This window comes from Aulonocara stuartgranti, assembly GCF_965226115.1.
Source record: "Aulonocara stuartgranti genome assembly, chromosome: 18".
Lineage (NCBI taxonomy): Eukaryota > Metazoa > Chordata > Actinopteri > Cichliformes > Cichlidae > Aulonocara > Aulonocara stuartgranti.
The window spans coordinates 35,661,356-35,673,895 of record NC_138954.1 but is presented as its reverse complement, the minus strand read 5'-3'; the positions used below and the strand labels follow the sequence as shown (position 1 = coordinate 35,673,895).

General features: G+C 41.7%; 2 protein-coding genes across 2 annotated transcripts in view; both read right to left on the bottom strand.

Annotated features, from left to right (window-relative positions):
* The window catches only part of LOC309694204 (uncharacterized protein), a 1,921-nt gene extending 295 nt beyond the window's left edge, over nt 1–1,626 (bottom strand). Inside the window, exons 1-2 of the mRNA XM_082514071.1 lie at nt 1,572–1,626; nt 1–351 (exon numbers count right to left, since the gene is read on the bottom strand). The exon at nt 1–351 is cut by the window's left edge and continues 295 nt beyond it. Coding sequence (XP_082370197.1) covers nt 1–330 — 330 coding nt within the window. The 5' untranslated portion in view covers nt 331–351; nt 1,572–1,626. The remainder of the gene's footprint in view (nt 352–1,571) is intronic.
* A 1,748-nt stretch (nt 1,627–3,374) lies between these two features.
* On the bottom strand, nt 3,375–10,603 carry LOC309694180 (uncharacterized protein). The gene is made up of 4 exons (XM_082514029.1): nt 10,325–10,603; nt 7,280–7,426; nt 7,014–7,163; nt 3,375–5,260 (listed from the first exon to the last, which is right to left on the bottom strand). Exons 1-4 carry the CDS (start codon nt 10,494–10,496, stop codon nt 4,164–4,166), a joined length of 1,566 nt encoding a protein of 521 aa, XP_082370155.1. The 5' UTR covers nt 10,497–10,603; the 3' UTR covers nt 3,375–4,163.
* Nucleotides 10,604–12,540: the final 1,937 nt, after the last annotated feature.

Below are 12,540 nucleotides of genomic sequence, written 5' to 3'. Positions count from 1 at the left end.
GGGGGGAAGCGAGGGAGGCAGGAGAGTGGGGAGAGGACTCTGTAGTGAAGGTGAGGGTGAGGGTGGGGGGGTTGTGGGCTGGTCAAACCTGTTGAAGAAGTTGTTGAGTTCGTTTGCCTTCTCCACAGTCCCCCCCACTGTGCTTTTCTTGGTGTTGTGGCCTGTGATGGTTTTCACACCATTCCAGACCTCCCTCATATCGTTCCTCTCCAACTTCTGCTCCACCTTCCTCCTGTAGGTGTCCTTTGCTTCCCTCAGGCAGCGTTTCACCTCCCGCTGTGCTGCCTTCATCTCCTCCTTCACTTTGCTCCTGAAAGCCTTCTTCTTCATGTTGAGGACAGCTTTGACTTCCTGTGTTAGAGAGACACATTAAGTAATCTAACTATTATTAAATTAAAATATTAAATATAAAAGTCACAGATTTTCTTTCATGTGGACGTGGCTATGAGTTTCACTTCTATCACCCACAGACAAGGCCAACCTTTTTTGGTAAAAAAAATAAAAATAAAATTGTGTCATCCTCTCTTTTGTCTTTTCTTTGGAACCCCAACTTTACTTTTCATGGTCCCATCCTACAGTGTCGTTCTGGATAAGTGGTAGAAGCTGACTGGATTTTATTCTTTTTTGCCAAAAAGAAAAACAAATTAATGCTAAGAAAAAAAATTATAAGTAATAAGAGTATAACACTCTTTTATGGCAGTAGGTTTGCACCTTTTGTACAAAAACGGACTGATTGACTGTTCTCCTATTTTGTCAATCATTGACCATTAGAGTCATCATCACTTTACTCATCACTTAAGAGTCATCCTAGTTAGTTCAGGGTGAAAGTGATCGACCGCAGGGGCTCATCCACCAAAGAGTTAACCACAACAACCCAAGAGTTGTTTTCACCTCAGTGAAACCTCGTACCCTCTACAGACGATGTATCAGTTCAGTTAAGGAGGTTTTAAAGGATTCCTTCCACTGCCCTCAGTTCAATTCAGCAGCACCTGGACTATATACCATGTGGGGGGAGAGCACAGCTTTACCCTCCTGAATTGCCTGAAGTTTTGTTCAAAATGCTTCAAGGCAGACCAAAAGTCTTTGTCCATGGCCTCACTGAACTCCTCCCAAACCCAAGTTTTGCTTTAGCCATTGCCCGAGCTGCGGTTCGCTTGGCCTGCTGGTGCCCATGAGCTGTCTCCGAAGTCCTTTCACTTCACACTTGATGGCTCCTTTCACTTGCGGTCTCCACCATCTGGTTCGGGGATAACCACCAGGCTCCAACCACCTCTGCAGCTCCTTGCAGCAGCCTCAGCAATGGAGGGTTAGAAAACTGGTCCTTTCGGACTCAGTGTCCCCAGCCTCCCTCGGAATGCTGTTGAAGTCCTGGGAGTTAAAGAATTTTATGGGCATTTCCAGCATACCCTCACTATAGCTTTAGTTGTGCCAGGCCTGTCCGGCATTTTATCCCCACCAACTGATCTAACTGAGCACCAGGTGGTAATTATTTGATGGCTCACAAGGCCACAGATCAGATGATACAACTGCAAAATTCATCATCAACCAAAAATAATTTCAAACTTGTGCACCCAAATCTGTTTTGGAAAGTAGGTAGTCCTTCCACTCTAGAAAAAGAACTCCATCCATCCATCCATCTTCATCCGCTTTGTCCGGGGCCGGGTCGCGGGGGCAGCAGCCTAAGCAAAGAGGTGCATTGTGTGCCGGGTGGCGGCCAGGAGCGGAGGCCCTGGCGGACTGACCCCCGGCTGCCAAGACTGGCAATAGGGAGAAAAAGAACTCATTAAATGAAAAAAAAAAATCCCAAATTACCATTTATGTCCTATACCTTTTTTTAGTTCTCAGCATAAGAGCAGTGTGGCTGGGGGTGGGGTGCTTTGGATAACTGTTTTTGTCATGTAATTGGATTGCACTTTGTCAGGCCTCTAACCTAAAATCCTGACCATCTGCATGTCCCACCTGAAGGCTAAGCTTCTGCTGGTGTAGCTTTCAGGGTCACTGAGGCTTGCAAACGCCCGATCATGTTAAGGCGGCAATCCCTCAGGGGGAAAACTGAAAAATAAAACAACAAAAACTAAAACAAAAATATTCTTCATCAGATTATCACAACTAAAAACATTTACTTTAAGTGGATGGCCTCTATCGAATATATTCAAACCCAATATTAACAAAACTAAAAAGGGCCAAGTTATAAAAATAAAGTCAATTCACCAAGTCTTGAAAAATAAAACAGAAAAATAAAATAAAACTATCATCCAGACCTTTACAACCAACAATATAAAATTTATCTTGGGTGGCCTAATTCTCAAATAAATGTGCAAAATAAAGTAAGAATAAAATAGGACTAAATAAAATTTCGAATCACCATGTCTCTTCCATATCCAAGTTATATGTTATGGACTTGTCATGGGTCAAGATCACCCAATTCCTCTTCCTTGTATGTAACATGGTGTGACGACAGGGGTTTAGGACCTTAACTTCCCTTTGTGAGCTGCTGGAAGTGTGTGTGTGATTACTGTGATTACTTTAGTATATGAAATGAGGGAACTGTTGATTGCAGAGCTGAAAGCTGGGCGGCTTTGTGTCGGGTCTGTGCAGCAGACAGGCTCACAGAGATAAACACGTCTGTACTGAAACAATAGTCACACACTGTACAAACATAGATGTATTTTTTAGTTAATTATCTCACGAGACGACAGAGATTTGCTGCTTCATTTTGCTCTACCCTGCCTACTGAGAAACCTGACACAGGCTCATTTGCATACTGACAGTGATTGGATGCTTAGCTGGGGGGGAGGGATCTCTGGTGAGTGCTGTGTGAGCCTGCACACAGAGTACGGAGGAAAAGAGCGAATGAGAGCTACTGTAGTAAATGTACTAAATCTTGTCCATATTCAGTTTGTGGGAAATCTATTATTGTCCTTCAACGTCTAAAAGTTTGACTTAACGGGGCAGGATGTTTGTTTAAGGGGCCGCTGCCCCCTCTTGCCCCAGCGTAGAGCCGGCCCTAATCACAAAGTATGCACATACACATCTGTACGTACCCCACCTCCTCCTTAACGGCTGGGCCAATCTGAACGAAGATTTGCACAAACATCATCACACATATGGGGTTTATTTCAGGATGATTTATTATAAATCCCAGTTTGCTTGATTTTCCTACATAGTGTTTATTTTTGTTGGACCACCGTGAACGTTACGTTTTCCGTTTGCATTAGTATCAGTGTACGTTTACCGTACAGAACCTAATGGTCACATGAATTTGTATCCAGTGTTGTTTTGAAACACAGAAAGAAAGATTTGAAGTCAGTCCATCAGAAAAGGAAGTAAATATTGAAACCTCGTTGACAAAAGGAAGTTAGTTTAAAAGGCAGTTTTGACACAAATCAAGTTTTAATGTTATACTCGAAGTCTGGAACAAAGTGGGACAAAAAGGTTCAGAACTCACCAAAAAACAGAAACAAAAGGTTTTCAACAGATAAATGTTTCCAAGACTCACACACTTTTCAGTTAGTGTTTGAATACAAATTTAGCACACAGTGACAACTCACACTATGACCTACACTGGGACCAATACAGTACATGTACCATACTGGTATATACATATGTATATACAGATGTATATACATATTTACATGTACGCTGAAGCCATGTTTTAAAAGGTTTATAAGATGATCCCACACAAGATCCCTTACACCACTGGCTGAAATGCAGCTCCAAATCACCACAGAGCCTCCACCATGTTTTACATACGGCTTTTGTTACCCTCTCCTGTATGCATGTATGACTTTTGACCCAAGGTTTGGAGTCTCACCCCAAATGCCCTGCTGCTGCTCATTTTCAGTCTAGTTCTTGTGTAATTTAGCATCCTTGAAGTGTTCCTTTCTAAGAATGGCTGCTTGACAGTCACCCTATTACTGCCACACTTTCTTGTGTAGTTTCAGGTTATTTAAGGACACACTGCACACTATGCTACTTTTTTAGCTAATAGCTCCTTGTTGGTGCAAAATACTCTTTTATGCCTGTCAAACTCTGCTGTCATTGGCATGTTCCACAGATTCAAGTAAAGAAGCTAACGGTGTAGAGATCCAGTTTAATGTGATTCTTTGCCAACTGCTGACATGAAACTGAAACCTTTGCTAGATTTGCAAAGGCGCTGCCTCTCAGCTGTGTGAGTTCTCATTTTGACTAAAAGTTTTTGCAAATGTTTTGCAAGAACTCTCACTTGTGTGAGACCCCATGTGGACAGTCAAATGACTATTTTGACTGAAAGTTTTACCACAAGTTTTGCAAGAATATGGCCTCTCACCTGTGTGAGTTCTCATGTGGACATTCAAATGACTGTTCTGACTGAAGCTCTTACCACAGGTTACACAGGAATAGGGCTTCTCACCCGTGTGAGTCCTTATGTGCACGGTCAAATCCCTCATTTGAATGAAACTTTTCCCACATGTTTTACAGGAATACGGCTTCTCGCCTGTGTGGATTCTTGTGTGGAATTTCAGATTTGTCCTCTGACTAAAAGTTTTGCCACATGTCGCACAAGAATATGGCTTCTCACCCGTATGAGTCCTTGCATGAATTTTCAAGTTTGCTAAGCAAGCAAATCTTTTTCCACAAATCTTGCAGTGGTAAGGTTTTATACCTGTGTGCGTCACCATGTGCACTGTTAAATTGCCTTTATGATAAAATCTTTTCCCACATGTTTCACACGAGTATCGCTTCTCACCTGTGTGAAATCTAATGTGATATATCAGATTTGAGCTGTCTCTAAATGCTTTCCCACAAATGCTGCAGGAATATGGCTTCTCACCGGTGTGAGTTCTTATATGGACCAACAAGTTATCCTTTCTCCTGAATGTTTTCCCACATGCGTCACACGAGAATGGCCTCTCACCTGTGTGAATGCTCGTGTGTATTTTTAGCTTTGATGCATATTTAAATCTTTTCCCACAAGTGTTGCAAGAATATGGTTTGTCATCTGTGGATGTTCTTTTTTGATGTAGAGAGTTGTGAGAGAGGAGCAGGTGACTGCTTGGTTTCGGCTGGCAGTAGTTTTTTTCCTCATAAATTACTGTTAATGGACTGGTTTCCTGGTCAATTACAAGCTCCTGTCTCTCCTGACTTGTGCAAAGTTCCGTCCATTCTTCCTTAATCTTAGCCGATCCAACGTCCTGTTGATCCAGACCAGAGTTCTCCAGGTTAAAGAGGTACAAGTCCTCGAGAACCTCCTCCTTGCAGACATATTGCTGGAGCTGGTCTGGAGAGACAAAGTGGCACATAAAACAGTCAGTGCTGTATTCATATACAAATGAAGATCTAAGCAAATTTTGTGACGGCCAACGGATTGTTAACACCAGTGGGTTCAGGTTTCACTTCAGCTGAAGCTGTTTGGTGTGCAGCATGTTGTAGGTCCAGGTTAGGGTAGATGTTTTAGTTCGAACTTCAGCGCTCTAATGTGCAGCTGTCATTTTAAAAATAAACAGCAGGATTAACACAATCAACTTGAGTTGAAATATTTATTTTACTGCTTCACGCTCAAAATCCCAAGATGAAAGAGTCCCTGCAGAATGAATTTTCTCTTATTTGCAACACATTTTTTATATTCTGTACAGATCTTTAATCAACATTTTATTATTTTCATCTGATAAAGTTTCTGATTGGAGTAATCTGTGTATGAAACACCTCATTTTATGTGAGCGCACACGAAGCCTGAAGCAGAAAGCCAGGCCGGACAAAGAAAGTTTAACTATTATCAGCTGCTCACATGTAAACAAATGAATTCTGGCTAACGGTAGTCCATTTTATATTCTTCACACTGGCTCCCAATAGATGATGAAATTCTTGTTTTAACATACAGAGCACTAAATGGCCCCAGCTTCTTATAAAATACTCTGCTGCTCGTTGTCTTCGCTCACAGGCTCAGAGTTTGTTGGTTTCTCCCCGAACACGACTGAAGGCGAAAGGGGGCGGAGCCTTTCAGTCGTACCACCACAGTTACGTTTGGTTGACTCTGTGGAATCCTTTAAAAAGCAGTTAAAACTTTATTATCTAAACAGGCCTTCTGTTAATCAACACTTCTGAATTGTTTTGAATTTGCATTGTTTATATTGTCTATTTTGTTACTTAATGTTTTCTTTATTGTAACCTTTGTGTACAGCGCTTCGTGACTGCCTGTCTATGAAAAGCGCTTAATAAATAAACCTCACTTACAAAGAGACACAAAGAGTGAACAGTGGACAGAAATTTGAACATGAACCTACAACAAACCACAAGATGGGTTTTCAAGATGGCTGCCAGTGTTTTCCAACTAGCTTTTCTCTGCGTGTGAAGGGGCTCAAATGTCCTTCCTGAATCAACACATTTTTGTTGAACCATCCACTTAAAATTTGAATATTGCTGAGAGTACGGTGATGTTATAATTCTACTTTTGACCATTTGGGGTTTCTGGGAAGCGTATGGTGACGTGGTGGCTACAGAGAAATGTTCCTCTAACCCCGACTTAATATTGTAGATATTTTGTTTTCTCTGACTGAAAAACAAAACGAAACATGTCTAAGAAACCAAGACGTGAGCTTCTTAGTTGTGGTCAGCACAGTGTAAACCAGCAGGTTAACCTCGTGAGCCTAACGGAGGAGGCCACAGTCAAAGGGATCAGTAGACTGAACTGAACAAAGGATTGATGAACAATATTCCCGTTCAATAATCCTGATGATCTTATTCTCACTGGGTTGGACACACTGCAGCTATGCCAGGGCTACAGCTGGTGATGAGGACGCAGCATTTAGAGAGAAACACGACAGGAACAAGTCGTCCAATTCTTGAACAGCAAGAACATTTGTTTAGAAAAGCACCAGATGTCTAACTGCTACACTCTGACTGATTTTCATCTAGGCACCAAAGACACTTAATACTTGATATTTTAAAAGTTGAGCTTAAACATGGTTATAATCCTGCTGCTGCTTGTCCGGGCCGGGCCTTGGGAGCGATCGTTATATGTACAGATTTCTTACCTGTGTCCATGTTACAGTGACTCCCTGACATGGGAGAGATGTCCACATTGTAATTTTTGGTTCTGTGACATTTCTTCTTTGGCTTCAGCTCCTCATTGGTGGTTGATCCCATTTCTACATGTTTAGTTCCTTGCTGGTCTCTGGTGTCCACTACAGGAGAAGTTTGAGAGAGGAACTGGTTAACGTTTGGGTCGGGTTCATCAACCACTCCTAATTAGTTAAAGTCACCATAAAGGTGCTGGTCTCTGTTAATACAAGCAGCTTACTGGAACAGTCTTCCTCTTGCTCCTCTTTTATCAGGAGAGGCTCTGCTTCCTCCTGGACCAATCTGGAGTTCCTTTCCTGGTTACAGTGCTGCTGCTGCTCTATAAGAGCCTCATCTTTATTATTAATGACAAGTTGTTGTGGGAGGTCTATCGAGACAAAGGGACAAAACAAGGTTACATGTGTGATGACAGAAAAACACTCATACTTAGTACTGAAACACTGATCTATACTGATAAGGAGTATAGAGTGTTAGGACCAAGAGGATCCACATCGTGTGATAGAAATGAAAATGATCAGCCTAGGGTTGGGCAATTGGACAATATATCGACGATTGACGATAGTGTTTACAAGGGCGATTTATTCATTTATTTTCCCATGACTAGGTTTGCTAATCATGATGGAGCTCATAGAAGTCAACAGAAAAAAAAATAATAGCGCTGTTTTAACAGCACCCTCTTTGATCTGCGAGCAAATGCCCCTCCTCAGAGAGCTGCAGAAGCTGGTGATAGCCATACTCAGCCGGATGGTGGACATGTACATGCTCATGTCAGTTAGTCGTGTTTGAGAGCTTTGCTCGCACTATACGTCTGCACAAGCGGCACACCACTTTGGTTACATCCTTAGGTTTACCTCTTTTATTTGGTTTAAAGCCAAAGAAATCCCAAATTGGGGACTTTATATTTTTTTAGTGCTGTCAGCGTTAATGTGCCGTCATCACAACTAACGCATTTAACAATTAACCCATATGGAGCGCAGACTGAGTCTATATCCCTGAAATATCTCTGTCAATGCATTTCGGGCAGTTTGTCCAAATTCTGTTAATTCTGGGGGTTGAGAGCATTACAAATTTAAATCGTGAGGATGATTGATGATTAAGAAATCTTGTTCTTAGAGTAATGTCAAAAAGATAGAAACCACTGCATGGTAGTGTTAGTGGTCAGTGACAGTGATGGGATGAATCTGAGTGTCTGTGATACTCATCATATTAGCGATCCTAACTAAAAACTGGTGTGTAATGTGTGGCCCTTTAAAGAGCCCCACCTTATCCCAAGATAAAACAAAGGACTAACTTAACCATGCTGTGTTTTAGTTGAATGTGTTCTCATCCTGTATAGAGCAACAAATAAAAAGACTGACAGTGAATGGAGAAACACTCACCCAGTTTCTGTTCTGTTTTTGTCATGCTTATATCATACAACCTGAACATATCAGCAGGATGTCCCGTTTCCCCTTTCTCTTTGTTTAAAACATATAAAACAAGTCCATGCAATTTGAACTCAAAATTGTGTTTTCACCTCGCAAGTTAACTGATACTTGATAAATGTTTGCTGCTATTTTTGGTCAACTGCCATTTTTGACTTCCCTCTGCAAGCGTCCAGCTGCAAGGGGAGAGATGAAGGACTACGATTCATCAAGCAATGTGATCATAAATAATCCTTGACACTAATTTTTTTATGCCTGCGTTTAGATTGCATATAGATTTTGACCATACTTGAGATTATTTGTATTTTTTTGCATTTAAGAAAATTATGCTAATGACATTCAGTTGTACGTTTCTTTTATGCCCGAGGATTTATCTAAGCTTCAGCGTCTGAATGATTGCTTAGATTTGATCAAACGTTGGATGGCTGCAAATTTCCTCCAACTCAACGAGGGGAAAACCGAAGTCCTCGTATGCGCCCCTGATAGGTTTCTATCGCAGATAGTGAAAGCCCTCGGTCCTCTCTCACTTTATGTTAAATCCTCTATCAGGAATTTAGGTGTCACCTTTGACACCTTGGCATGTGAAATCTCTGGCTCGGTCTTGTTTTTATCATTTAAGAAATGTGGCTAAGCTGAGCCCGGTTTTATCTCGCTCTGAACTCGAGATTGCTATAGATGCCTTTATTTCGTCACGCTTGGATTATTGTAATTCGCTGTTTATGTGTCTAAGCAAAGGTTCACTGGATCAGCTGCAGGTTGTGCAAAACGCTGCAGCGAGGCTTTTGACAAAATCCTGCAAGTACTCACATGTGACACCGTTATTATCTCAGTTACACTGGCTTCCTGTTAAATTTAGAGTTGATTTTAAGATCGTGGTCTTGACCTACAGAGCTGTGCACGGACTGGCACCAGCCTACATCTTTGATCTGCTATAGCCCGATGTCCCTAGCAGGTCTTTGAGGTCATCTGATCAGGGCTTACTTGCTATAAAAAAATACTAAGAGGAGGACTCAGGGTGACAGAGCTTTTGCCACTGTGGCCCCGAGACTGTGGAACTCTCCCCCCTAACATTAAGAACTGTGGACTCAGTAGCAAGACTTGCAATCTTATGTGCAGCACTTTGTGATTCTGTCTTGAAAGGTGCTATATAAATAAAAATTTATTTATTTAAAATGTTTTCTTTCAAGAATTGTTTTTATTAAATATGGCACGTACAAATAGATGTTGTATGTAGTTTAAAACATTGCAATTTCTAAAATGGAACCAATGAGGAGTTTATTCTATTCATTTTGGTTTCTCTTTTGAATATTTATAACTGCTCATTAATAAGACAAAAGTATTTCTTATCAGATTACTCAATTAATTGATGGTATAATCATTAGAAAATAATCAATAGCTGCAGGCTTAATAATGTAGGAAGTTAACATTACCGTTGTGACTCAGCCCATGGCTGTGGTGAATCATCACAGGACACTGAAACATCTCAATTTCTCCAATAAAAGTCACAAAATAAAGATTTTCTCTATTTCTGTCGAGCATGCTGGTCACCAAGGGTGTAACAGGTACTGTCACGGTTGCTAGGCAACAGGAGGCGCGCGTCTTAGGTTAGACCTACAGAAGCCGCTAACTTCCGGTCTTCCCGTCTTTCGTGCACGGGCAGGCCGGGTCCTTTAAAGGATGCAGCCCCTGAATTTGGACACACCCCAAACCTCACTAACGCTTACCTAAGAATCACATCACAGACGTGAGCATGCTCGGTAGCGCCGTCCATCAGCTCACCAGTACTCAAACACATAGCAGTACCACTCTGGGTTCATTAACACCATCGGAGCGTTACCTACCGATTCTGTGTAACTTTATTTTGGGGAACTTCACAGTGATATCCTGCAGTCTGCGCTGACTGATCTCGGCCTCATTCTGGACCATCGTTTTAACAAAGACGCCGAATATCTCTTCAGCAGCAGCCGTTAGTCTCTCGCTAACAAACTCTCGCAAATACTCAACGGAACACATCGTTACTTTGACAGCTCAAATATTTCTCTGTTATACGCGAATGCAACCGTTTTCCAGCTTCAACAAGCGGCTAACTTAGACGTAGCGCCAGGACTGTTTCCTCTGTGTGTCACATTATAAAGTTCCGGCTATAAAAGCAGGTGAACGTTTTGTTCCGTTATATATATCAGTGTATGGATCTATTACAGGGGTCGACAACCTTTCTGATGATGAGTGCATCTAAAATTCCCTCAGAAGTCAGTGTGCCATATGATTGCATTAGCAATAAATTTAATAACGCTCTATATTAACAGTTACTTACTATATAGAACCACTTTATAAAATTATGTTCACAGATGTTGGCAGCTATCAGCGAATATTTATCAGCTGTTTGGAAACAAAAAAAGACACTTTTTATCCATAACAGCAAATGAACTGTACAACAGAAAATCCAAATGCTATTTATGGTCTCTGTTACGATATTGCTTCAGGGAGCAGACATGACACCGTCTTAGGTTTTAGCCATCACTTTTTTATTATCTCCACACCACCCTCCGGTGGCTTCCACATGAACTGCACCTTAAACAACAACTGTTCACTCATATCATGACAGTCTCCTCACAACAATGATAAGAAAAATAAACTGGGCCAATACGGCATGTTTGTTAATACAGAGACACACATGTTAATGTGACCTCTGGTCTCCCACTCAGACACACAGGTCTCCGAGTGTCCAGCATTCAGAGGCTACCTGAGGACTCGTGTGAGAGAAAATCTGCTCACACAGACATGTAGAGCCAAACACTGTCAATAAGGCCTCTGTAATGTTCTGAAGACAGTAAACCTGTCAGGTAGTGATGTCCAGCAGGTGAACATGCAGCTCCATGAACACACGCACAGCTGTGGATTCCAGCTGCGTCCGTAGTTCTACAAACTTTGACCCCACAGAGTCGAGCTTTTCAGTTCAATCAGCTGCATTTCGATGTCCTCTGTGTCCAACCAGTTAATGCGAGACAAATCCAGCTGCTCATTAAAGCTTTTTGATTTGATTAGAAAAGAAAACATTGGTCCAAACACCTGAAAGCCCCGAAAACCCATTGTGAATTCTGTCTCGAGTCTACGGATGTATCCGTGTATTTCTGCGGTGCTGATGCTGCGCTGAGCGGACAGCTCCTGAAGCATTTGAAGTGCCGGAATGTGAAAATTTCAACATCGCTTGAAAAAACTACCAGCTAGCAACGTCCCTCTCACCGGTAGGCGAAGTTATTTTTTAGCCAATTACAAGTTGAATCTGGTAGTTGGGGTTGTTAGCTAAGATACTGTCATTAAGAAGCGGCACAACTAATGTGCGATGTGCACCGTCATTTATTTTTTAATGCACCTTCTCAGATTAACTCACTGCGTGTCACGCCCAGGGCTGGACTGGGACAAAAAAACAGCCCGGGCATTTTGACGAGAGACCGGCCCCCCAGGTATTAAAGCCATAAAGCCTTTGAATGAAAACGCTGTTGTGACAGTGATGTACAGTCTTGTTGGTATATGTGTGATTTCTATACATTTTATATCAGATAAAAACTTTGGTTGTAAGATTCAGATAATTATTTATTAAAAGCATTTTAAATGAGAATAAAAAATAAAAGTGTGTGCCCCCCTCTCCCTGTTAATGCCCTACCTGCCCCCCTGGCAGAACTAGACCCGCCCCTGCACAGTTACCAGCTGTCAGCTACTTAGAAAAGGATCCTGGTGTTATTTGTCTCTCAGAAACAGTTCATAACTTCAACTCATTCATGTCACCTAAAAGGTAAACCTGTTTCTCCATCACCTGTTCAGCTCTGATGGTTCAGTAAGGACATCTCCTGGTTTCATCTTCATGTTTCCCTCTCACCACAGATCCAAACCGACATCATGACCAGCAGCTTTACAGCTGTGGCTCCAGCAAACATCAGCTGATACTAGAAATTAATATTAAATAAATTCTAACAACAGCTGATCAAGCTTAAACGTGCTGCTGTTGTTTAGCGCGACATCCGCTGGTTTCCTCTTTCTCGGCTGGTGATAGTGTTTT